This window comes from Microplitis demolitor, chromosome 5 (assembly GCF_026212275.2).
Source record: "Microplitis demolitor isolate Queensland-Clemson2020A chromosome 5, iyMicDemo2.1a, whole genome shotgun sequence".
Classification (NCBI taxonomy): domain Eukaryota; kingdom Metazoa; phylum Arthropoda; class Insecta; order Hymenoptera; family Braconidae; genus Microplitis; species Microplitis demolitor.
This window is the reverse complement of record NC_068549.1, coordinates 17,149,183-17,175,329: the sequence shown is the minus strand read 5'-3', so window position 1 is coordinate 17,175,329 and position 26,147 is coordinate 17,149,183. Positions and strand designations below refer to the sequence as shown.

Genomic DNA, 26,147 nt, shown 5'->3' with positions numbered 1-26,147 from the left:
AAAAACAAATAAACCCGGAAATAAGTACATATGTTTACAACTGATAACACCAATTGATAAAAAATATAAATATAAAGTATTAATTATTAATGTATCAGTATTTATGACTATCGTATTTAAAGTATTATACTATTATAAAATAAAAAAAAATATACATATAATGTAAGTATTTTTAAGTAATATAAATATTATTATTTTAAAAACGTATGTTATCAGTGCGTATATATGTAACCAGGTTAATATAAAATAGTTTGATAAATAATTAATCTATTAAAATTTTTTCAGATAACATAACAATGAGCGGTAGTTTTAAATAAAGTTTAACGACCAGCTTAAATGTTAAGTATGAAAACTGCAAGTTTAAATATGGAACGAAAAAAAATTAAATAATAGTTTATTTATAAATAATATTATTTAATTTCATTAGTATAACGAAAAATTTTAAATAAATTATAAAATGTCATTACCGAGTTTATTAAAAAAAGCAAGTAGTTATATTTTGGGTGACAGTAGTTCGAATCCACCGGGTATAATTTATCAAGATGGTGAAGCATTATTTTGTAAAAATAATGTTTGTGTTCATCCAACAAGTTTGATGAGACAGCATTGCGAAGTTATTCATCATCCTGGTTATATGACTGTTGTATGTAAATTAGATAAAAATACAAACATACCAAGTCTACAATTAAGTTGGATACCAAATAGTACTCTTTGTAAACATCCAACAACTTTAGAAAATACAATAATATCAAGAAAAGAATTATCTGTTTCAAATGAAACTCAGTCATTAGCAAAAATAAATGACGAAGACAATTCAATTTGTTCTGATAAAATAGATGTTTGCATTGAAGTCAAAGAACCATTGGATTGTAAAGACTGTGAACGAATATGTTCTGGGGGATTTAATAATGAACCGTCGAATGTAACAAATATAAAAAATTGTAGTAAAGAATCATGTGAAAAATTAAACTTATCAACGATTATTAAAGAAAGTATATCGGCATTGACTGAAGAGCCGCGTAGTATTAATTTAAATAATTTAAGATCACGATCAATTGATCAAGAGTCTATTGATAATATTACTAGTGGAATTGAGCCAAAGAGTATTAGTAGTATTTCACTTAATTCATGTTGTAGTTTATCTAATTCACTTGATAATCAGGATGTTCCTAATTGGATGCGAACACCAGAGCTTCTTGCTCTTCAACATAACTTGACCTTTCCTGAAAGTACAACAGCATCACCTATTGCTATGAGACGAGCACTTCAGTGTCGTAGATTTTCAGTGGATCTTAGCCAAATGCGATCTTTAAGACTTTTTTTTTCTGATTCTGCGTGTACAAGTGGACAATTAGTTGTAGCTAGTCGAGAAAGTCAATATAAAATCCTTCATTTTCATCATGGAGGTCTAGATAGACTTGCTAATATTCTTAATCAATGGCATCAGCTTATATTTTCAAAGCCCGATCAAACGAGCGATTGTGAAGGAACTTTACCGTATCGGTGAGTAAAATAATTATTTTAATTTTCAAAATAAAATTGATTATAATTTTACTTTTTTATTTAGACATTTTATGGTATGCCGACCGGAAATAGCTCGAGATGAATTACATCCAGAAGAAGGCCATGTACCAATGATAACTTCATTAACTTGGAAGGATTTATTAAATGAACGTGGACAAGTTGAAGATGATTTAACTTTACGTAAAGGAATATTTTTTGGTGGATTAGAACCAGCTTTGAGAAAAATAGTATGGCCTTTTTTACTTCACTGTTATTCTTATCAAAGTACATTTGATGATCGTGAACAAATTGATGAAATACGCAGACAAGAGTATCAAGAAATTGAAAAAATACGTTGCAGTATGAATCCAGAACAGTCTGAATTATTTTGGAGAAATGTTGTTTGTATTGTTGAAAAAGACGTTGTTCGTACTGATCGTGCAAATCCTTATTATGCTGGTGAAAACAATCCAAACATACAAATAATGAAAAATATTTTACTTAATTATGCCGTCTATAATGCTCAACTTGGATACACTCAAGGAATGTCTGATTTATTGGCGCCATTGCTTGCTGAATTAAATTCTGAAATAGATGCTTTTTGGTGCTTTGCTGGACTGATGCAACGATCTGTTGCTGTTTGTACTCCTACTGATACGGATATGGATAAAAATTTATGTTATCTCCGTGAATTAATCAGGATAATAGTACCTGATTTTTATGCACATCTGGAAAAACATACAGATGCACTTGAACTTTTATTTTGTCATCGTTGGATTCTATTGTAAGTTTTTAAATTGTATTTTATAATTTTAATAATTCATAGTACACATTATAATTCATATACAAAATATAATTATCAGTTATAAATTAACTTATTTATATACTTTATTTTTACTTTACTTTTAATTTTTGAGTCATAAATGTCTTAAAAATAAAATCACTGTATTTTATTTCATTTCATTTCAATAGTATGTTTTTCATTGTCCATAAGTCAATTAATTTTAAAGCTGATAGTTTTTTGAAAACCTGTAATTTAAGTTTTTAATTTTCATGTATAATAAGTTTTTAAATTTGAAAAAAGTTCATAGTGAAACCTTAATAAACTCACAATTACCAAAATTTTTAATTTCATGTCAACTCAATATCCAAATAGCACAATTGGCTCTGCGACATCTCTAATATATACTGTAAAAAATTTGCAAAGTGAAAGCGGATTAAATCCAGAGTAAATTTGGAGTGAATACGGAGCGGATGACTGTTTTTTTATTTAGTCTCTTCATGAAATTTAATTTATTTCAATATTAAAATTCCGAATCGGAGTGAAATAAAACCCAAATCACTCCGCTGGAAAAATAAACTTCTTATTTACTCCACATTCGGAGTAATCTTTTCAAAAACTCCGGAACTTTGAGTGACGGAGTGAATTCGTACTTAAATAAAATCCGTAGTCACTCTGAATTTACTTCAAATTTTTTACTATGTAAAATAGGAGCTCTGGCTGTTCTTTGATTTATAAATAATCCACCAAAATGTTAACAAAACTATGAGAAATTTATGTGATCGAAAAAATATCAGCTTAAAAAACGAAATAAATTGTGACAAAAAATAAATTACAAATAATTGTCATGTCATCTAAACGACGTCAATTGAGATTACTTTTTTAAGACGGGAAAAAATTTGGCTTTGAGACGGAATAAAATTTGTCTCGTCCTTCTTAAAACATGATAAAATTGTCTGTGCTACTTCAGTATCTTCATTAATCTCATTTTTTTTAACGGTCACATTGTTTTCTATTAAAGATTATGCTTTAACTTTTTTAATTACATGAACAAATCAACATTCATGTAAAATTAATAAATTTCCATGAGAATTATCCTCGGCAATCTTAAAAATTTTTAGCAGTGCATTTGAAAATTTTAAATATGAAAAAGTAAAATTCATATTTTTAAATTAATAAGTATCACTTACTTGATTGGTTTACTATGAATTAATATCGTAATTGAAAGTAGTAGCTATTAATTTCCAAAAATTAGTAAATTTCTTATAAATATGAATTTTTAATATTCTAATTTTTTCCTCAGTTGATTAATCATTAAATAATTTTGAGAGTCTAAATGAATAATTATAATGACGTCTAATTTAAAAAATGTAATGATAACTCAAATGATTAAATTATGACTCATTAATTATTTATAATTTATTCCATAATTAGTATTAAGTAGCTCTTATCTTATAACGACAAACTTGATAATTATTTCGGTATTTAAATTGTATCAGTATACATACTAATTAAAACCGTTATAAAATCACATAATAATATTTTTATAATTATCAATGAAAATATTTTGAATTTTTTCCAGGTGCCTAAAGAGAGAATTCCCGACAGAGATGGCTCTAGTAATGTGGGAAGCATGCTGGGTTAATTATTTAACAGATTACTTTCACTTATTTCTATGTCTTGCAATAATTTGCATCTATGCTGACGATGTGATAGCTCAAGATTTACGAACTGACGAAATGCTATTACATTTTAGTTCCCTTGCAATGTATATGGACGGTAATGTTATATTACGAAAAGCACGAGGATTACTGTATCAATTTCGACAACTTGATCGGTTGCCATGCACTTTAGCTGGTCTTTGTCGTCAATGTGGACCGGGTATGTGGGACAGCAGTCATGATCCGGTTATTGAATGTGTCGAACATGAAGAATCTGTGTGTCCTTATATTGAAAACTATCAAAATGCTAAATATTAAATTTAATTATTCATCTATATTTTATCAGCCATTTAAACTTACACATATCCATATCCATATTAATACAGATAACACAAACGCACCATAAATTTATTTGATAATATTATTGTTAAGGCTAAATTTTGAATATATATACGATATTTAAAAAAAATGATATTTAAAAAGATTAAATAATAAAGGATTTATTAGTTGATGAAAAATTAAACGGATGTTAAATGAAATTGAGTTAAATATAGATATATAAATATTTAATTCATAAATACATTTATCAAAACAGATAAATAATTTCATTTGTTCATTTTTCTAATTTATTATTATTATTTTTATTTATTAAAATACGTTATTTAGATTATTCTATAAAGGCATTCTCAGACAAAACCCCTCACTTTATAAAAATATTCAATGACCTTGAACTGTCATAACTGTATTAAAATTTTATCAATTAATTAAAAAAAAATTAAAGCATTAATTAAAAAAAGGACAACGCAGATACAATTTTACCGAGATATAAATTTAAAAAATTACTTTATTATAATTTTATTAAAATTTTGTAAGCCAAACTTTTTTTTACTAAATTTCCTTTAACTTCTAATTGATGACAACTGTAAGTAATTTTTTTTTTTTAATTCTATGGTCGGTATTCATAGTCAGAACTTACAGCTCATGATCGTCTTACTCATGCTAAATAATATCTTATGTCGTAAGGTCTAACTATGAATACTGGCCTATATTTTGGAGAAATTGTAATCAGGTTATTTTTTTTTTTCAATTAATGCTTTAATTTTTTATTTTTTTAAAATTGATTAATAAAATTTTAATACGATCGCATTCTAAAAATTTTGCGGAGTGAACGCGGATTTAAATAAAATCCAGATCACTCTGAAATCACTTCACTGAAAATCCAAACTCCTTGTTTACTCAGTATGCAGAGTTTTCTAAAATTCCGGAACTCCGAGTAATTGGGGGACACTATCTGATAATGCCCTTAATAGTACATCAAAAATTATTTATATTTATTTCAGTATAAAATGCAAGTAAAAAAAAAATAATAATAATAAAAAAATAAATTAAAAATGATGCTCAGCAAAGTTAACAGTTACTAAAATCATACAAACAACAGACCATATAAAAACGAACCAAAGCCAATAATTACTAATAAATGGACTTTTAAAATTATTTATAACATTAACACCAATAATATTACAAGTTTTTTTACGAGCATAATAAACTAAAAATGTTGGTATTATATACTGTATACCTGCACCAGCATATGAACCCGTAATTCCAACAAGAAATGACAAATTTTTAGTTGACATTGCAATAACATAAGGGGGAATTATTGCTAAAAATGGAAATAATATTTTACGAAGACATAAAGTGTATACTGTTGTGTTATTAAGAAACAGTGATGATAAATTGTTTCTCAATGTTATTGCTATTATAGGAAAACTAGTTGATAATGTAAACACGGGAAATAAAGCAAGAAAGTATTCAATAATAATTAAAAAAATATTTGTGTTTTTGGAACAGTCACCAGCGCCGCGAGGCCCAAAATCTAGGGTATATAAATCGTCGAGATGAGCAAAAGAGAAAGCACCCGTAATTGCTAGTAATAAATAAAAACCTGCTATTAATGTATAATCAAATAATAAAAAACGATTTAATTTTTTTTTATTTGTTATTGGGGCTACTAACGCCGGTAGTGAATGATGGCACATAAATGAATAAATACAAGCTCCAAAAAGTCCCGGGATACCTTTAAAAAAAATTACATACATGTAATGAATTGATGAATTCCATAAAAAAATTACACAGATACACTGTTAAAAATTGTATTTAAAATTTACAGCGACCTTCATGTCATCAACAAGTTTAAATCAATCAGAAATATAAAATATAAATTAACTTATTTAATTCATTTTCACCTGATACTAAAGTTAGTCGACGTTTAATCATTTTTGAATTTTTTAAAAAATGATCAATTATAAAAAAAAAAATATTTTAAAAATTGCACCTGTAGATGTTTTAATTTACTACAAGTGCATTTTTTTTTTTTTGTAATTAATTTTAAAAATAAAATTTGAAAATTTTTAATAGTCTGCTAACTTCAGAATCATTATTTTTACAGTACTTTTAATTTTCAAATTATAAATGTCATAAAAATTAAAATCACAATATATTTTATTTAATTTTATTTCATTTCAATGATTCTTTTTTTATTGTCCATGACAGGAGTTATCAGATAATTTGGACTGTTTTTTTCGGAAACAAAATATCTAAATATAAACTACAGACTGCACACTGATGCGCTACTGTCTAATCTAGCGAAGTTCGTTTTAATATTTTGATAATATTCGTTTGTTTAAGATAAAAACTCGTCCTCAGTTCCTGATTACTTTATAAGTGAATGTATAAGTGAAACAAAGATAATACCGTTCGCCCACTTGGGTGCAATAGAGAAAAAAGTAAGAACGTCTGAAAAGTCAATTAATTTTAAATGATATTTATTTTAAAGCTGATAGTTATTTGAATAACTAATATTTTAATCGGGGATTCTTTTCTTTATATTAATTATTTTTTAAATACGAGAAATTTTATAGAAAGAATTCAATAAACTCATAATTAGAAAAACTGATTAAGGTTTTTTTAAAAAAAAAGTAAGTACTGTATGTAAAATTTTTTTAACTAAAATCCAACTCAATATTTTGATTAATCATGTAGAACATACATGAAAAAGTCGATATTTGTGCAAAAAATAAATTTTATTAAATTACTTAAAGAATGATAACAATTTTTAACAGTGTAAATTATTTATTAATAAAAGCAAAATTAAAATATTTACCATTCACATTAGCAGCTGGAGGTGATGCTTGAGGACCATTGACAATAAGAATTCTTAGTGCATAAATAATCATTATTGTAAATGCTAGCCAACGCATTATTGACGTTAATACTTGAAGGTATTTAGTTTTTTGAATATTAAAAAATACAAATGGACCGAGCAGCAAGATGAAAGTTGTCTACATAAAATATGATAAATATTTATTAAACTTATGTTTAAAAATATCTGAATACTAAAATCAATTTATCATTTTTTTATTACCAAAGATATTTGATAAGCATCAAATCTTGTGACAGATGAACCTTCCCAGCAGGATACATTATCTGGTATTGTATCATTACATGTTAAATTTGCTGGTAAATAATTGCAAGCAACATCTGCTAATGATTTTCCAATAGCAGCTGCATAAATACTCAAGTCACCGTATAAATAAACGGCTAGACAAATGTAAAACATTGAAATTCCCAGTTTGTTAAAAAATATTGATGCCATTTCACCTATTTCTATTTTATCATTTATTGTATAGAATTTAGATGTTATTTCAGCATCATCATTTGTTACAGATGATTCAACAACCAGTGGTGTTTCCTCTGAATCAGAATCAACAAATTCAGCTTCACCAATTCTATGAAGAGCCTTTACATATTAAATAATTTTTAAATTAATATAAAAAAAGTGTATTTTATCTACACTGACAAAAATAAATATTATTATTAATAATATTTTTCATTGATTCGATAATTATTTTTGATAATCTTTATTTTTAACACAAGGAAAATTTATTAAGAAAATAAATATTATACTTATTTTAACGGCTGCAGTTAAGCCAACAAATGATTTAATTCAAATTAACAAATAACTGTTTTTTTATTATTGTGTTATTAGTAAAATTATTATTTTCTCTCAGTGTAGTTTAAAATATTAATTTTTCTTACTTTTTTTTTTGCTTTTATTTTCAGCCAAACATTTATGGCATTTGCTGATGCCATAGATTCTATCACAAATGTTACTGTGATGAAACTAAATCAAAGAAAAAAAATAAATGAAATTCATATCAATTAAATATTCAATTAAAAATATATATATATAAATATATATATAGTAATATATTATTAAATTTACCTGATAAAGCCAAGAGTTACAATAACTAGAGTTCCAAGAAGCCATCCTGCTCTACTAAAAACAGCTGGCAATGTCAATGCACCAGTTCCAACAATTAAATTAAAAATATAAATCAACCCGACCTAAAATTAAAATAAAAAATATAAATAATACTGAAAGTAGCTGATGTCTAATAATTATGAGTGTGAATGTCAGACATCAAACAAAATTTAAATTATTAATAAGTAGAGAAATAATTGATAGAATAAAATTTTTAAATGCAAGTGTATTTTTATGAAATTTTATCAATTATTTACTCTACGTATTAATAATTTAAAATTTGTTTGATGTCTGACATTCACACTCATATAATTAAAAAAGCAGACATACGATAATTTTTTAATTACACATAAAAAAATTAAATAATAAAATTTTTAAAAAATGCATGTACTGATTTTTGAATTGTTTAAACGTGCATTTTTTTAATTTTTATTTTATAGCATTTAAATTTATTATTTCAAAAATTTAAAAACTGTCAGATGTCAGTTAACTTTATTGTCTTTAATAATTTTTTTAAAAACGATAAATTGTAAAAAAAAAAATATTTAAAAAAATTGCACCAATAGTTTTTTAAATTTTCTACACGCGCTTACTTTTAGTTTATTTTTTATTGAAAATGATTTGTTGAAAAAAAATTTGACAATTGTTAATTGTCTGCTTCAAGATCATAAATATAACAATTAATTTATTAAACTAATAAATATAAAAAAGTTGACAGTTTAGTTCGAAATAAAATTGTTATGACAATAAAAATACTTTACTTTAATATAATATAAATTATTGTTTATTTACTAAATATATTTTGCAACACTTACAGGTTAAAAATTTCTATAAATATTATTTATTATAAATAAATAGTTTAAATTACCCCAGTAGAATACTGATCTGATGGATTTTGTTGAGGCATATTTTAAATGCCACGTTATTAATTTACTTGAAATAAACAACATCTATGTATTGTTATTTAATACACAACTACTTGTGTAAAAATATAACATTTTATGTTTACTGTATACTATTATTATTATTTTATCCTGTATACATTTGAACTGTCACTTGAAACAGTTCTACGTACTCACAAAGCCATGCATGAGTTTTGTGATAATATACATATAGTATGTGTGCATACATATGTATGTATGTATGTATCATGTGTTATATATTTTCAAGTTTAAAAAAAAACGGATAGATGGAGCCAAAGTAAAAAAAAGTAAAAAAATTATGCAAATTGATTTTTTTATTTAATGATGAAAAATTTTTATTTTAAACAGTTATTATAAATAATTAAAAATAAAAAATATAAAGTCACATTTATGATCATTCATTGAAAATAATTTTATTGAATTTAAAATATAAACCTAATTCTTATAATAATTATTAAAGGTTTACAAGAAAAATCTTAGGATACGATATTTCATTGACATTTAATGGTAGTAAAAAATCTACATTGTAACTCCGGAAAAACGCGAGAAAATTTTAATAAAAATGTAACTTTTTTTTTCTTTCTTTTTCATTATCTTTTAATGACTATATATGAATAATTTCTAATCAGTACATTTTTTGCTGGAGAGGAAGTTTAGGAGAAAGTCTCTCATTAGCGAAATAAATAAATTTCACGAGAGGAAGCTTTTTCAATGTTTTAAAAAAAAAAAAATTAAAAAAAAAAAAAAAAAAAAAATGAGGAATGCATTTCTATCGATAAAAAACTCGAAGAATCACGACATATCGTTTCCAGTCGATTAAATTTATTTGTTTTGTTTTTATTGTTATCATTATTATTATTAATTATTATTATTATTATTCCAAAGACTTTGTTTTACTATCCCATAAGCCTAGAGTAATCTTTAAATTATGTACGTGAGTAAACTTGCACAATATAATGGGAATAAATTATAATACTTTGGCTACGCATTTAGGGCGTCAATTGTGTCTTTAATGCTTTCACTTCTCTCTCTCTCTCTCTCTCTCTCTTAAAACTGCCTCTGTCTCTCTCTCTTAATTACTTCCCGTATTCTTCACCTCAGCTTATTATAAATAGTTTGAGCTGTTAGTTTATTTTTTGGAATTTCACTGCCCAACTTGATATACAAAAAAACTTGATTATTATTTACTTTTTTTTATTTTTATTTTTTTCATTTTTTTTTTTTTTTTTTTTTTACCTATCAGTGCATCTTAATTATAATACTAATATATATATTTATATATATATGCATGAAATAAACATTAATTAGCAATAGATTAATAGTAAAAATCATGAGGCCCTGTCGTCGCTAGGAATGAAGCACACTCGAATAACGAGATAAGTCTTATGGAATGTAGTTACAATTATTATTATTTTTTTTTTTTTTTTTCATCATAAAGTCAAAAAATCTTCACCTCAATGATAATTATAATATTAAATAATAATAATTATTATTACACATTAATATTAAATAATAATCGCGGAGATGAGGGCAGGAGGTAGTAGAAATGCGTGAAAACCTATCATTATAAATAAACTGTATGAAAAAATAAAATTATTTAGTGAGGTGTTAAGATATAGGGAAATAATAAATGAGAGAATATGCAAACTCTCTCTACTTTTTTTTTTTTTTTTATCTTTTTCTCTCCTCCTGAATTTGACTACCAACCGTATTGATGTGGGATTCGGACAAATGATGATTAATGATGACAGTATGTAGTAATAAATTTATGTTGTTGGTAAGTGTTTAAGTGCATTGTTGTTGATTAGTACGCTTAGAAGCACTTTCTGTGGACAATTGATGGTCCAGATTCGTCATATTCTTGTTTTGAGATCCACATCTGTTGGAAGGTAGACAATGAAGCAAGAATAGAACCTCCAATCCATACGGAGTATTTTCTTTCTGGTGGAGCAATTATCTTAATTTTCATGGTTGATGGGGCAAGGGCAGTAATTTCTTTTTGCATTCTGTCGGCAATTCCTGGGTACATGGTGGTACCACCCGAGAGAACGGTGTTGGCGTACAAGTCCTTACGGATATCAACATCACACTTCATGATTGAGTTGTATGTAGTTTCATGGATACCACAGGCTTCCATACCCAAGAAGCTTGGCTGGAAGAGAGCCTCTGGGCAACGGAATCTCTCGTTTCCGATGGTGATGACCTAAAACAAAAATAACAATTACATAAATATTTTTTTTGCTCCAGAATAAATACAATTGAGATGATTAAAAATATCAAGTATTATTTAAGTTGACTTTACCTGTCCATCAGGAAGTTCGTAGCTCTTTTCCAAGCTTGATGATGATGCAGCGGTGGCCATTTCTTGTTCAAAGTCAAGAGCAACGTAGCAAAGTTTTTCTTTGATGTCACGAACGATTTCACGCTCGGCAGTGGTGGTGAAAGAGTATCCTCTCTCAGTGAGGATCTTCATAAGGTAATCGGTGAGATCACGACCAGCCAAGTCGAGACGAAGGATAGCGTGAGGTAGAGCGTAACCCTCGTAAATAGGTACTGTGTGAGAAACACCATCTCCGGAATCAAGAACGATACCAGTAGTACGACCAGAAGCGTAGAGAGAAAGCACAGCTTGGATAGCGACGTACATAGCAGGTGTGTTGAAAGTTTCAAACATAATCTGCGTCATCTTCTCACGATTAGCTTTTGGATTCAAAGGAGCCTCAGTAAGGAGTACTGGATGTTCTTCAGGTGCAACTCGGAGTTCATTGTAGAAAGTGTGATGCCAAATTTTTTCCATGTCATCCCAGTTGGTAACGATACCGTGTTCAATTGGGTATTTGAGAGTAAGGATACCTCTCTTTGATTGGGCTTCATCTCCTACGTATGAGTCTTTTTGTCCCATACCAACCATGACACCTTGATGTCTTGGCCTTCCCACAATTGAGGGAAATACAGCACGGGGTGCATCATCACCGGCAAATCCGGCTTTGCACATACCGGATCCATTGTCAACAACCAAAGCAGCTACTTCTTCGTCACACATTTTCGTCTATTATTTTATCTATAAAATACAAAAAATTAAATAATTAATTTAATTATTTATTTATACATTTTTTCATTCAATAACAATTAATTTATTAAAACTATTTGTTCATGACTTAATTCATAATTATCAGTTATCAAAATTATTCATTGATGACTCATATTTCTATAAAAGTTATTTCTATTACTATTCTATCATTAAATTTCTTTTAAAAAACGTCAAGTACTTGTTGAGAATACCAATTGCCACGTCAGACAGAATATTTAATCGCGCCTTTACAACTCTGCTTTACCACACCGGCAGACCGCACCCAGCCCCACCCAACCCCGACTCGTCTACCTCTTTACAGAGATAAATTTTTACATCACAAAAGAATCACTATAATACGACCAACTATTAAACCCAAGTACATTCAAATACTCTAATTAGTATTTAAAAATTTTATGTCATTTAATTGACAATCTTAATATATGTATCTCCATTTAAATTTAAAATAAATAAATTTCAAACCAAGCCGGCAACCGGCATAATCCGGTACTCATATTACTACATCCAACCCACGCTAAAGTGTAATATGAACACAATTTAAAATTTAAACACGTTCGAAATAATTCGATCACTAAATCCGTACACTATTCACTATAAAATATTTAAAAATAAGTAATATTATTTTTTTTTCCAATATGCATCTTCGATTAAAATATTTAAAAATAAACTTACGTATAATTTAATGAATAAAAAAATATGTACACTATAATAGTGAATCGTAGTCACTATAATCACGAATTACACGGTTCCTTTGGTATCAACCACCGAGCACAGAATGTAGCTGGAATGATCGGTGAAGACTGTATTATATCAACGAGATAGTGCTAACTCCCACCATGGGTATATCCGGCAATAAGGGAGGGACACCCTCAACCAATCCTGTCGTTCTTTACCATATAAGGCAACTTACTGCCACCGAGGGACTCGTTTTATTTCCTACCCCCCCTGAACCAACGCGACGCTGACTCTGCCGCATCGAGGATCGTAACGATATTGTATTTTCCCCTCTATACAAATTTACTATACATCAATTCTTTTTATAATCAACTTGATCCCTGATTCATTAAACACATCAATAACTATTATTAATTATTGTACCATGACCCATCATGGAATCTACAACGTTCAATAAACAATTCAAAATAACTTTTTTTTTAAATTATCATTCATTTGTACATACGTTTTATTTATTATATATCTCATAAGTTTCACCGGACGCGTGATTTAAATTATTTAAAAGTTGTACGCCAAACTCAAGCCAAGTTTAAATATAGACCGTAACGTCAAACCACTTGAAGGAATCACCACTTGCCGGCAACCTGTCGATTCATTTAAACTATTTATAAAAATTTAAAAAACAAAATAAATAATCTGTAGGATTTTAATTTATATTTAATTTATAAATTTTTGAATTTAAAAAAACCCAAGCGAAGCACATGGATAGCAACGCCCTGGCTAGGCATGATGGCGGATGATGCGACCGGCTTTTTAATAAAAGTTTATCTATTAAATTATTTATATTAATAAAAATAATAGACTCGCGGCTTTAGTAAAATAAATATCGCAGTCAACAAACAATAAAATAACTTACCTTTAAAAAGTTTAAAAGAAGAGATGAATCTCTGAGGATTTAAATGTTTCAGCGTAAGTGCCCGTAGGAAGTATACTTGTGACAGGACTAAGCGAGAATCGTGAGTCGTGACACGAGCGACAACGCGAGTAGGTAGTGAGTAACGTGAATTAAAACGAAAACCAGGATCCTTTTGGACTAGTCCTTGGAAGGTATGGTCGGTAGTATTAAGCCGGCATATAAAATATTAAATAAATTCAATCAATGATAATATTAATGAATAAAATCATAAGGAATTTGACAGGTTTCATATACTTAATAAATTATAAATAAAAGATAAAAGTATTGATGACTCAATTGTGTCAATAATAATTAATAATGATAAAAAATAATTATATTGATACACCCCTGTTGGGTAAAATGGACTCGTCCAGGTTCCCTGTATCCCCACCAATTAAATTTTCACCGGCTCTTGCCATATATGGGCATAAAACGTGAGACGCGCTCCGATTGGTCGTCGCGTCAGCAACTGACTGGTTCCCCAAATACCGCTTCAAACTGTACGATATGAATAAAGTGAATACGATATATAATACTTGATGTTTGATAAATAAAGACAGAAAACTTACACGAAGGAGAAATACAGGCAATGACTCTACTACGAGGAATATATACTTATATATTAGTTTATTATAACTATAGCGTTTCCAGACTGACTCACTACTGTCGGACGTTGTTGGGGAAAAAAAATATAACCATTTATACAGCTTCAAAATTATCTGATGACAACGGATACACATATATTATTTTTTTTGCATTACGCATTTAGTCATTAGATATTTTATTGATATCAACCTCCATTGACTCATCGGGATTTTACCCTGAAAAAATTATAATTACTTTTTTTTATAAGATTTCAGTCAATACTTGTAAGTTGTCTTATATAAATCGATTTTTATCAATGAAGTAGGCCTATTTAAAAATACCGATTGAAAAGAATTTAGAAGCAGTCACTCCATGCAAACTGTATATCTATATATACAAACAAAAGAATTGAAATTATTGGAAAGAATTCGAATTTCATTATTTTTAATTTTTTTCAATTAATATTTTTAAACAGGGATAGACGGTACTTATTTATAATTTGAATTTAAAATTATATAAATAAGATGTACCGAATGATGATTGTTGTTTTTTAAGAGGAGCGGATGAGAAGGACAAGATAAATATATATAGACTTGTATAATTAATCAATTGTCATGCCAATGGCACAACCAAAGCCGTATAGTAAGGCCAGAAGTCTACACTAGTTTGTCAAGGTCGAGGTTTTTAAGCATCACCGGCCGTAAGATTTCTAGGACAAGCTTGTGTCATATCAGAGAATTACTTATATTGTAAGTATATATATGTATGTACAAGTTATTTGTACTGATTTGGTATGAGCTTGTTTATTATTACGACCATAAGAATTCTATCGAGTATGTATGTAATTTTGAAAATAACATTTTAGATTTTATTTATATTTTTAAACTTTATGTAGGTCGGTGACGAAATAAACAAACAATGATATTAAGTAATCGAAGATGAATAAAATTTATAATTATATTTTAAAGAATGTGGCCTTGCACCTTAATATAAGTTTTCTTTTAATCGATTGGCCAAGTTCAATGTCGTGTAGGTCGAAAGTTGAATGGCCCAATATAGACGCAGACATGCAACCACGCACCCAAGATTTTCCCAGCTACTAATATTATATTATATATATAATGCGACTACGCCCAAAATACTCAAATATAACAACTCGATCCAATTGCATCTTAATAATAAAAATAAAAAAAAATAAAACGCTTATGGTTTATATAAAAAGATAATTAGGAGTGTCAAGGTTATTTTGTAAACTAAAATATAAACATATGTGCTTCAGTAATTTTTAAATTATAAGCTTTAATTAAATCGTCCTCATTTAATATATACGCAACATTGTTTTCTATTTTATAATTATACATTTTAAATAATCTGTATAAATATTTTTAATTATAATAATTGTTGCGTTAAGTGGCAGATTATTGCTTTTCAAAAAATTCATTTAATTTCTTTACAATATTCTGTCATTTATTATAATTATGTCTTATCGTGAGATAAAAATGTGGTCTAAAATAACCAAGTTCAAAAAGTTTAAATAAGGGGAAAATATTTGGTTTTTTTTTATATTATTAATATAATTTTAAACTTTATCAGTTGAAAGTTAATTATTGTTATCGCTAGATAATTTTAGGATGTAGAAAAAATGTAATTTTAAGAAATTTAAACGCAATTTAATGATAATATTATTATCTATTAGTTGTCAATGAGTCCGTTATAAATGTATGATATCAACAACGTCCTCCTGGTTAACTGACCGAATAGTTTCTTGTCGACTCGTCCTCACCATATTTGAATAAAATAAAATAAACACAAAATTTCTTATACTGACGGCTGACCAGTTGGCTGTTCTTCACTATACAAACCGTTACATTTTTACGGTATTTAATTTTTATCTAAAAATAGAATTAACGATTAAGTATTTAAATAAATATATAAAATAGGCCATTAACAAAATATAATACTTTATCATATATCATTTAAGTTACAGTATAGTAAAAAAAATTCGTATTTATTACATTAATATATCTGTATATTGTTATGACTTGATTTCACACGTGGCATACACTTGAGTAAAATCGTGTACTAAAAAAGAAAATAAAAAAAAAGAAAAAATGAGATATCTTCACAGTATGAGAATCAAGGTCATACATTTTTTTTAAAAAACTAAACTTGGTATCCTTGTAAATAATGTCCATTTTTGTTAACAATTATTCAACTATAAATCTACTTAATTTGAATATTCAACTGAATTTCTTTTTTTTTATAAATAACTTTTAATGTACAACTAATTAAAAAAAACATTATATGCATGTATATATAACATGATAAATTTAATTATCGTAAAAGTACTTATGACTTTTTTTTCCAACTTGTAGAAAGTTGTTTAATTTAAAACGAATGAATATATGTAGCCTTGTTAATTTGTGACGCATCCATGAGTACATCCATGATATCAGTACATTTGGGTTAGTAATTCAACAAAAATGTGTCTAGCTCACAGTTATATGGCATTATGTTCTTTTAAAAACCGAGCCAAGGATATCAAGCTAGCGTACATTACTTTATAAAAATATATATGTATCTAAGTACATACTCATTGTACTCATTTTATATAAAGAAATATAAATATATATGACATGTAATAACGCAATAAGAATAAAATATTTTTGTTTTTAACCGTAGATGAAAAGTAGGAAAATTATCATGAACCATCTGATGATAATTAATAAATAGAAACTATATAATAATTAAAGTCAGTATTACTAGCGCATTCTCGTGTTAAATAAAATAACTCAGCATCCAGTTGTAAAAATATGCGTACATGCAGTAAAAGAGAGAAAATTAACATATACATAACAGAACCCAACTGATAGCCATTGAATTTATAGTTTTATACTCTTGTCATCTTAACTTTGGTAACAAAATAAAAAAAATATATATGTTTAATTAATGTATACATATATATGTAAATTATTGTAAATAATTAATTTTATTTATCTAAGGTGACAAGTTAAATAATAATTAAATCAATAACGTTAAAGTGAGGGTAAAAAAAAATTATTTTTAGTATATTCAACAAATATTTCCTCTCACTGTATTATATTGACATCTATTTATGGTATTAACAATGAAAACAAAGTATCAATTGTGTCATAATCATATATATTCATAGATAAGAAATAATAATATATTTATGGCAAAATGATACGTAAAAAGTGATATAAAAAAAATTAATTTATATTAGTTAATAAAACAAAGAAAAAATAATATACTTGGAAGATGACACATTCAAGCAGGTTAGTTTGTTAAAAAATATATTTTTATTTATTTATTTATTACTAAAGTTTTTATTAAGCAATATAATATATTATATAATAAGTATTTTAATTATTTATTGGTAATAATTATTTATAGAAAACGTGTAAGGAGCATGGAAGATGAAAGCAGCGAATTTACACCATTGAGTAAAAGAATAAATAATCTTCATTTGAACGGTTTCTCAGGAATTCAAGAATCGACGAGCAATAGCACAGAAGCTGAATGGAAAAATAGAAATTATACTTCCTCATCAAATGATTCCGAACCATCAACAAGTTCGTCATCTTGTAAACAATATCCTCCAATTCAAAATAATTATGCAAGTGATTACAGACCCGATCTTAATGCCAATGATAATCCATATTACTATGAAAATAATAAACTACTTTATTCTCTTTACATGGAGAGAATGAATAGACGATCTAATCTATAAATTAATAATAATAATAATAATAATAATAATAATAATAATAATAATAATAATAATAATAATAAATAAATCATTAATGTATTTATCATTTATTTTATGCATTTTACAAATAATAAATTTCGGTGAATTATTAAATTAGATAAATCAATATTTATATTTTTTTTATGTATCCATTTATTTATACTATTGACAAATGTTAATTACAATATAAAATGAATAATTATTTTTTTTTAATAATGTCATTACACATTTTTTTATCACCATATCATTAAAATTTCTATAGAAATAGACAAATTGTGTAAGAATGAATTTTGAAATCAAATTGCGCGCGTAAAACAGAAGCAACAACAACGCCGCTCACTTGAATTTATTTATACTCGTTTACAATTTAAAGCTGCGCAGCGATTGGTCCATTGAGAAGGGGTTAGAAATGCACTGATAGATGCGAAAGATCGCTCATTAAAAACAGAATGTACACGTGGGTGTAACAGCTTTGATTTTTAAAGATTTTTTTTATAAGCAACTAAAAAGTTCACGGCAGTCACTGAAAATTTTAAAAAATGCGGCAAATACAATAGACGCGGGTATTTTGAAAAGGACTAACATGAATGGTGTTGGTTGTACGGAGAAACATAAATTCGGAGCATCGATGTGTAGATTGTTGTGGTTGGTAAATAAACGTTCATAGAAATGAGAAAGTCGGCTTTAAGTAAATCGAGAGCACGAATGCCAGAGCGTCGACGTTCGAGTCAGTGCCAGGTTGTGAAGCAGTACAACTTTGAGAAGTTAACTGAATAACGGAAACTGTAAATTGTTTCCAGTGAGAGCGTGTTCTCGTTTATTCGTCACCTCGAGTGCCAGTCGTAGTGCGCTCCTAACAGGAGTATACTCAGTATAGAAGAGACCAGTTATAAAAAATTTATCATTTCTGACAGCTGCATAAGGTGAACAACGATAACGTCAACGAGTTGACGAAAATTTTTATTTCACAAGTAAGTGCACATACATATCTTTATAATATGTAAAAATGTAAAAATATATGTACAAGTATTGTTATATGTAGATATATATGTATATATTTTACTACTACTACAATTATTATTATTATTAATGTACAATTGTTGCTTTCTCCCGTTATTTCATCAACATCAACTTGTCGTCACTGGTGTTACCGGATATAAGCGTGTTTTTTTTATCCGTATTGTTTTGGTGGATGGCACAATGTTAGAACGCGTTAAACGTCGAGAAACCGCGAAACAGTGGCCACCGAGCACCCACCCCAAGACACTAAAATCGTCGCGGGAACCTCATCGTGACTCTACGCTCTGGCTCGAGCTCTTTGGTGGGGTGGTTAGAGGTGCGGACAGTGGTTGAGAGGTTGGTGGGGTTGGAAATTGCGTGGTGGTGGATGCCCACCGTGGAGGTCTCTCCGAGGCCCCTCCGTAGCATCTCTCGCTCCACTCTGTTTTCTTCCCACCTTGTGTTGCTTTTGATGCCTCTGCACATCTCCTCCTTTGGCACATCTAGGTGGGGGTGTAAACAAATCCTCTACCGCTCATAAATGAAAATCAGCCAATTAATTTGGCTATTACTTTATGATAACTTGCTTTGGTATTTTATCTTGCCGGCAAACAATCAGCATCAGCATCATCTCCACCAGCATCATCATCTACATCTACATCTGGATCTCGATTTTCATCCCGGTTAGTTAAAGCTGACCATCTTATCCAGTCTCCAGTCTTTTTTTTCCGACAATAGATCTATAATTATTCATTTATTTAAAAAATTGTTCTTTTTATCAATATTTAAATTTATTCCATCAAAGGCCACGTCATTGTTAAAAATAAAATAAAAGAAATTTATTTTTAATTTTAAAATGGCGGCATACATGATGACGTGGTAATATCTGAATTTAATACAATTACAGCCAACGCCCGTTAAATTTATTTAAAAAATATATTTTAAATGTAATCAATATCATAAGTATTAAATAAATAAATAATTATAAATTAATAAAATAATTAAACAAATATATAAATATATATATTATTTAAATAATAATAAAATTATTTGTTTTATTATTATTTTATTAAAATATTGTAGTCGTACATTGTACTGCGCAGTTGTTCCGCTTGGTTCGTTATTACGTCACGGCGTGACTATAGCCACTTGCAGTAGATGTTCTGGTCAACGTCTACGTGAAACGTCGTTGATCGTATAATATCAAGTAAAAAATAAGTGAAACCCGTGATATATGTTATTTTATAAATGTATGTAGATTAATAACACGTTAAATTATAATATATATATAAGTGTTATAATTAAAGTTATAAATAAATATAATTGCATAAGTATATTCATCTATATATACATCTATATATATATATATATATATATATATATATATATATATATATATATATATATATATATATATATATATATATATATATATATATATATATATATATATATATATATATGTATATATATAAGTAGAACAAGTAATATAGCAGTATCCAGTGTAATAGCACAAACGTAAGGCGTATTGATAACGCGTGAATATCGTGTGGCGTTTATACTCTTGTTAGTGTCACCCGAGCGAATGATGTGATGAAAAAGTACGTCAGCTGAATCGCAGGATGCAGTGATCGTACTTTAGGAACTTCCAAGACTCAACTCCAAGGGCGTACGAGTGGATTTACACTAGGTTACTACTGTTCTTGGCTTCGGACATGACTCCCTCTCCCTTTTCATTCTCGGGATCGCATGGGAGTAGTATCCCTTCTTTCTTGGTATGCCCCTACCCGTAGTTCCGCCACCACTTTAACTCTACACCCTTCCTTCCTTCCTTCCTTCTTCCGTCCTTCTTTTAATTCTTTAGCTAGATCTGATAAGTTATGATAAACATCCGTTGCCTAATAATCCTAATAATAAACTCTTCGGTTGGTACATGCTACCAATCTCTAACAGTCTAGTCCGCGCTGAGTAACACTTAATCTCATACATTATCATCTGGGTAGTTGAGTTGGGTGGTGAATAGTAACTAGCGGTTGACTTGTTGGTGTCAACCACTTACTTGCCTTTTTGTGTACTGAAACGCAACAGTAATTTAAGCTGGTATAATGGTATACTATTGTTTTAAATATAAATATTAATTCCCACTTGGATAGTCCCTGGTGCCTCCCACACTCTTTTCACGATTAAATGCTCCCACCCTGGCTCACCATCCACGTGTTGGTATCATTGTGACTTTTAACCCCTACCCCTTGTCAAATACCAATGTTGGTTGATGGAGTGGGGTTGATGTACTCTCATTCTCTCTATTATATCTCAATCCTAAATTACTTTGGTGAACATTCTCCCTGCTCTTTACTCCTGTCTGTCGAGGGGGAACCAACGACATTGGTGGCGGGGGAGGACAAGTATAAGGAAGAACAAGAAGTAGAAGAAGTAGAAGTAGAACCCAAAGAGGTGGTGGATGATGATGATGGAAACGGAGGGGGGTTGTATTTCTGACTACCCCACTGCTTTTCCCACCAATGTAACGTTACTAAGAGATGGAATTTTAAATAAAATACGTATGTGACGTTGGTAACATCTGAGAGAGCCTATCAGTGGGAGCTTGCAAACATAAATGATAAAATAAACCTTTTAAATCACATGCTTTACAATTCAAACTATTTCTTTAATTTTTTTTAACAGAAATATTTATTGATATATGTATAATGAATAAATTTTTTTTGTTTCAGGTTGTCAGGCAATAAGAAAATGAATTTCACTCCATTTCCCGGTTTCACGACTGGATCATTGCCAACCGGAGCTGTTCACCAGTTCACCACTAAATTTGCCCAAAATTTGACAGCTGGTGGTCAAGTGGTTGGTGTTTTGTCAGGGGGTGAAGGAGGTGTTCATTATTTAAGACCAGTTGATCCAAATGGATTTACTGTGGCAACACAAGGTGGAAATAATCAACAACAACAGATAATAACATTACCTATTACGGTACCTGGTAAAGATGGTACTCAACAACAACAGACCGTCCAAATTCAAGTTGTAAATCCAAATGTATCACAAGGTGGCAATAATTCGGATCAACCAAAGTATCATATTGCTCCTATATCACTTGGACAATTTCCCCAAGGTGCAGCAACTGTTTTAACAGTTGCGTACAGTCAACAAGGATCTGATGGTTTGCAAATACAAGTACAACCACAAAATACTGTTGCAACTACACAAACGTAAGTTGATTTATAATTTATTTATTATTTTTATATGATAAAACAAAAAAATAACAATTATAATAATTATTATTAATTTTAACAGGTCAGAACAAACGACTCAGAGTACCTCGACTGTTGTAACGAGTACGGCTCAACAAACTATTCAGCAGACTGTTCAACTTCCTGGTGCACCTGAAGGTCTTACTGTTGTTGCTCAAATTCCACAGGATTTAATTTTACGAGAAGCTATTGACTCAAAGGATGATATTAAGGAGGGAACAACACCAGTAGCTTTGATTAAACGCGCTAATGTTAAGACTCAGAGTAATCAAAATAATGATGAGTTTGTGACGGTCCCAGCAACATGGCAGAGCATAGCACCCACGGGTTCTACAGTTGCTGAATATCTTTCTCGATTTCAAACTCTTCCTCTCGGTTTACATCATTATCTTAAATTTTCGCCAGAAACGATAAAACGTGAGTCCACTATTGAGTCAAGTCCACTTGGTACTGATGGATTAGATGGCTCGGGTAGTACAGGAACTGGCGAACAAGCTGTACAAATAACAGTTGCCGGTGGTGAAACAGAAATAATTCCAGATGTTCCTGAAGAACAAGAACCTGGAACGAAACCAAAAAGAAAGAAGAAGTACAAGAAAAAACCACCTAAACCGAAGAAGCCCAAGCCAGGTCAAGTTAGCATTGTTACTGCTCTTGATGGTACCACGTTATTTTGTTGTCCTCAATGTAATATGGCGTATCCTGAAAAAGAATTACTTGAACAACATTTAATTGGTCATAAAATAGAGCGAAGATTTATTTGTGACATTTGTGGCGCTGGTTTAAAACGTAAAGAACATTTGGAACGTCACAAACTAGGCCACAATCCTGATCGACCATTCATATGTTCTGTTTGTATGAAAGGTTTTAAACGAAAAGAACATTTAAATTTACATTTCGTTATACATTCTGGTCAAAAGACAGAGGTTTGTACTGAGTGTGGAAAAGCCTTTTACCGTAAAGATCATCTACGAAAACATGCGAGATCTCACTTGGCTAAGCGAGCGAAAGAAGATCCACTTAGCATCGTTGACAATGCTCAAACTCAGCAGCAAAATGAGCAATCGCCGCAGAATCAACAGCAACAAACTGATATACAACAACAGACATCATTACCCGAGCTTCAACAAATCCAAATTCAAGTAGGACAAGGTTCACAGGCACAAATTCATCAAATCGCCGTCACTGAACAATCAACTGTTGTTCTACCAACTGCCGCGGAAACGGGAGCAATGGCAATGCTGCATCATCAGCAGCAACAACAACAGCAACAGCAGCAACAACAAAAGCAGCAGCAACAACAACAACAAAAACAACAGCAACATTAGCAGCAATTGGCCGCCCTGAGTGGTACTGGGCGGTATTTTCGATTTAATCATCAACGAGCTAGAGGAAAAGCCGCATAGAAAGTTTATTATTATTCAGTAATTTATCGTAAGAATTGATACCAGATAATATTTTACAATAATTATTAATACATAAAAACAATAATTCAGCTAATAATATTCGGTTTCCACCCTGTATTATAAATATTAAATAATTAATTAATAGTAGTGGGATATATATGATTATCGAAAATGTGAAAAAGTAAATTAAATAATTATTTAATAGCTGTTAAAGTTTAAATATGCCAGCGTTTTTTTTTTACTTGCTCTCAGACACGTTTACTATTGATAAACAAGAGTGCATATTCGGTACGAAAATACATGATAAAATATTTTCTTAAAAAAGAAAAATAATAATATAAAACAGAAAAAAACACGTGCGCGTTATAGTGTATGTAATAATTTGTATTGGTATTTTACGACTTAACTTTTGCCTACTTTGTCTTAATTATTTATTAGTGTTTTCTTAATCGTTATTTGGATTTTCCAACAAGTAAAGATTGTGTCTGATAGCACATGTTGGCGTGATTATACGTAATAAAATAATTATCAACGGGGGTATTTTTTTCTTTTCTTTTTTTCTACTACAAATATTGTAAATAGACGTAAAATCATATAAATGATTTATTGTAATAGATCATTAATGCCTTGGGCCCATTTATCTTGAAATACACTTAGATAAAATCCTTTTTTTTTCTTTTTTTTTTTTAATGTAAACTTACTGAATCCGTGACTGAATATTTATTTTTGCAAAATACGAAAATTATGATTATTTAAATTGAAGAATTAACTGAATTAATCATAATAAAAAATAATGATTTAAAAAACAAATCTATAATTCAATAATTTCATCTATAAATCGGGATAATAAAAATAATAAATCGATTATATAACTGTTATTTATGGTGTTGAAAAGTGATTCTTCCAATGGTTTTCAAATTTTAATGAAAACCATTTAAATAATTTGCTAAATAATTATATTTAAAACAATTCAATTTTATTAGCAATAATAATTAACGGACAATGCATAATTTAATTTGTTCGTAAAAAAAAATATATATATATAAATATATATTATAAATTTAAAGTAGTTACGTCTTTAACAATAATGCATTTGTTAATAACTTTAGGCTTCTATTAACTCCTTTTTTATCAATTGCTACCAATTTGTGCTAACATAAATTATATTTGTAAATTAAATTATCGAATTGTAATCATAAAAAAAATAAGTTATTAATAATAATTATGACTTGATATAAAAAAAAAATTAAACAATAACAATATTAATAAAAATTACTGTAATACTAATTACGTATAAAATAAACATTGATAAATAGATAAATATTTGACGAGTAAATCAAATCGTATGGGTAATGCGAGTTTATTTAAGAATTATAAACGAATTACTAATAATTACAAATTAGATAATTAGAATTTCCATTTAGATGCTATTGGAGTCATATAAATTTTTTTGTTTATTATTATTATTATTATTATTATAATATTAAGTAAAGTTGATACTTTTTATTTCATTCAAATAAAAAATTAAAATAAAGTTAAGGCAGTGGGTATATAGTTGTATGAAAAAAAAAAAAAATAATAAATAATAAATAAAGAAAATAAAAAACAAAAAAAATTAAAAAAAAAGTTATTTTACTATAATTATTAATATATATATATATATATATACATATATATATTATTGTATCGTAGTTTTTATTTGTTTGTAAGTCATTTACATTGTTACTTACATAAATATTGGAAAAATCATAAAAATAAATGTAAAAATTAAACATAAAAATTTTTAATTAAAAAAAATTTAAGTTAAATTAAGATTTTTAAATATTTAATTATTGTATTATTTTAATTATAACTAATTACGTGAAATTTTTATACGAGATTCGTTTCTTTTTCGTGTTTTTGTAGTTTAACCATTAGCACGTTAAATATAAAATTTTAAAAACACAGAGTTCTTATTTGTACTGACAATTTAATTATTTTAATAATGGAAAAAAATAATTTTTTATTTTTAAACTCATAAAATATTAAAATTATTTTTACACTTAATTATTTAAACTACATTTGGTTTGACAGATATGTTGAGTATTATTAAAATAACTTTCGACTATTTATTTTTGTTATCAAGTTGTAAAAAAAAGGTTCATTTACCATAAAGCCATAAATGTACTTATAAATAAATTTGAAAATTATAAAAAATGAAAGTGAATATATGTAA

At 28.3% G+C, this 26,147-nt stretch overlaps 5 protein-coding genes and 2 long non-coding RNA genes across 10 annotated transcripts; 4 read left to right on the top strand and 3 right to left on the bottom strand.

Annotated features, from left to right (window-relative positions):
* Positions 1 to 20: 20 nt before the first annotated feature.
* On the top strand, positions 21 to 4,617 carry LOC103573979 (TBC1 domain family member 16). Its single transcript, XM_053739005.1, has 4 exons — positions 21 to 162; positions 286 to 1,503; positions 1,568 to 2,287; positions 3,867 to 4,617. The coding sequence occupies exons 2-4, from the start codon at positions 458 to 460 to the stop codon at positions 4,261 to 4,263; spliced, it is 2,163 nt and encodes a 720-aa protein (XP_053594980.1). The 5' UTR covers positions 21 to 162; positions 286 to 457; the 3' UTR covers positions 4,264 to 4,617.
* A 101-nt stretch (positions 4,618 to 4,718) lies between these two features.
* Positions 4,719 to 9,907, bottom strand: LOC103573980 (transmembrane protein 104 homolog). The gene is made up of 6 exons (XM_008553293.2): positions 9,135 to 9,907; positions 8,228 to 8,349; positions 8,041 to 8,125; positions 7,367 to 7,741; positions 7,106 to 7,283; positions 4,719 to 6,019 (listed from the first exon to the last, which is right to left on the bottom strand). Exons 1-6 carry the CDS (start codon positions 9,171 to 9,173, stop codon positions 5,331 to 5,333), a joined length of 1,488 nt encoding a protein of 495 aa, XP_008551515.1. The 5' UTR covers positions 9,174 to 9,907; the 3' UTR covers positions 4,719 to 5,330.
* An 82-nt stretch (positions 9,908 to 9,989) lies between these two features.
* LOC103573976 (actin-5C) lies at positions 9,990 to 14,012 on the bottom strand. 2 transcript variants are annotated; one of them, XM_008553288.2, is made up of 3 exons: positions 13,872 to 14,012; positions 11,492 to 12,250; positions 9,990 to 11,392 (listed from the first exon to the last, which is right to left on the bottom strand). In XM_008553288.2, the coding sequence occupies exons 2-3, from the start codon at positions 12,230 to 12,232 to the stop codon at positions 11,003 to 11,005; spliced, it is 1,131 nt and encodes a 376-aa protein (XP_008551510.1). In that variant the 5' UTR covers positions 12,233 to 12,250; positions 13,872 to 14,012; the 3' UTR covers positions 9,990 to 11,002. The 2 variants fall into 2 exon arrangements, with proteins under 2 accessions (XP_008551510.1, XP_008551509.1); XM_008553287.3 differs by lacking the exon at positions 13,872 to 14,012 and adding an exon at positions 12,953 to 13,069.
* A 430-nt stretch (positions 14,013 to 14,442) lies between these two features.
* On the top strand, positions 14,443 to 15,799 carry LOC128667748 (uncharacterized). The gene is made up of 3 exons (XR_008403686.1): positions 14,443 to 14,779; positions 15,051 to 15,244; positions 15,391 to 15,799. It is a non-coding gene; the product is annotated as an uncharacterized LOC128667748 (long non-coding RNA).
* Positions 15,800 to 15,976: 177 nt separating this feature from the next.
* On the bottom strand, positions 15,977 to 16,834 carry LOC128667747 (uncharacterized). The gene is made up of 3 exons (XR_008403685.1): positions 16,644 to 16,834; positions 16,457 to 16,577; positions 15,977 to 16,387 (listed from the first exon to the last, which is right to left on the bottom strand). It is a non-coding gene; the product is annotated as an uncharacterized LOC128667747 (long non-coding RNA).
* A 385-nt stretch (positions 16,835 to 17,219) lies between these two features.
* LOC103573973 (uncharacterized) lies at positions 17,220 to 18,398 on the top strand. Its single transcript, XM_053739007.1, has 2 exons — positions 17,220 to 17,791; positions 17,910 to 18,398. Exons 1-2 carry the CDS (start codon positions 17,775 to 17,777, stop codon positions 18,244 to 18,246), a joined length of 354 nt encoding a protein of 117 aa, XP_053594982.1. The 5' UTR covers positions 17,220 to 17,774; the 3' UTR covers positions 18,247 to 18,398.
* Positions 18,399 to 18,533: 135 nt separating this feature from the next.
* On the top strand, positions 18,534 to 25,468 carry LOC103573972 (zinc finger and SCAN domain-containing protein 5C). 3 transcript variants are annotated; one of them, XM_053739006.1, is made up of 4 exons: positions 20,424 to 20,513; positions 20,743 to 20,953; positions 21,996 to 22,484; positions 22,570 to 25,468. In XM_053739006.1, exons 3-4 carry the CDS (start codon positions 22,015 to 22,017, stop codon positions 23,852 to 23,854), a joined length of 1,755 nt encoding a protein of 584 aa, XP_053594981.1. In that variant the 5' UTR covers positions 20,424 to 20,513; positions 20,743 to 20,953; positions 21,996 to 22,014; the 3' UTR covers positions 23,855 to 25,468. The 3 variants fall into 3 exon arrangements, with proteins under 3 accessions (XP_008551506.1, XP_008551505.1, XP_053594981.1); XM_008553284.3 differs by lacking the exons at positions 20,424 to 20,513; positions 20,743 to 20,953 and adding an exon at positions 18,534 to 19,235 and having other exon boundaries at positions 22,570 to 25,467; XM_008553283.3 differs by lacking the exon at positions 20,743 to 20,953 and having other exon boundaries at positions 20,418 to 20,513; positions 22,570 to 25,467.
* The last annotated feature ends 679 nt before the right edge of the window (positions 25,469 to 26,147 follow it).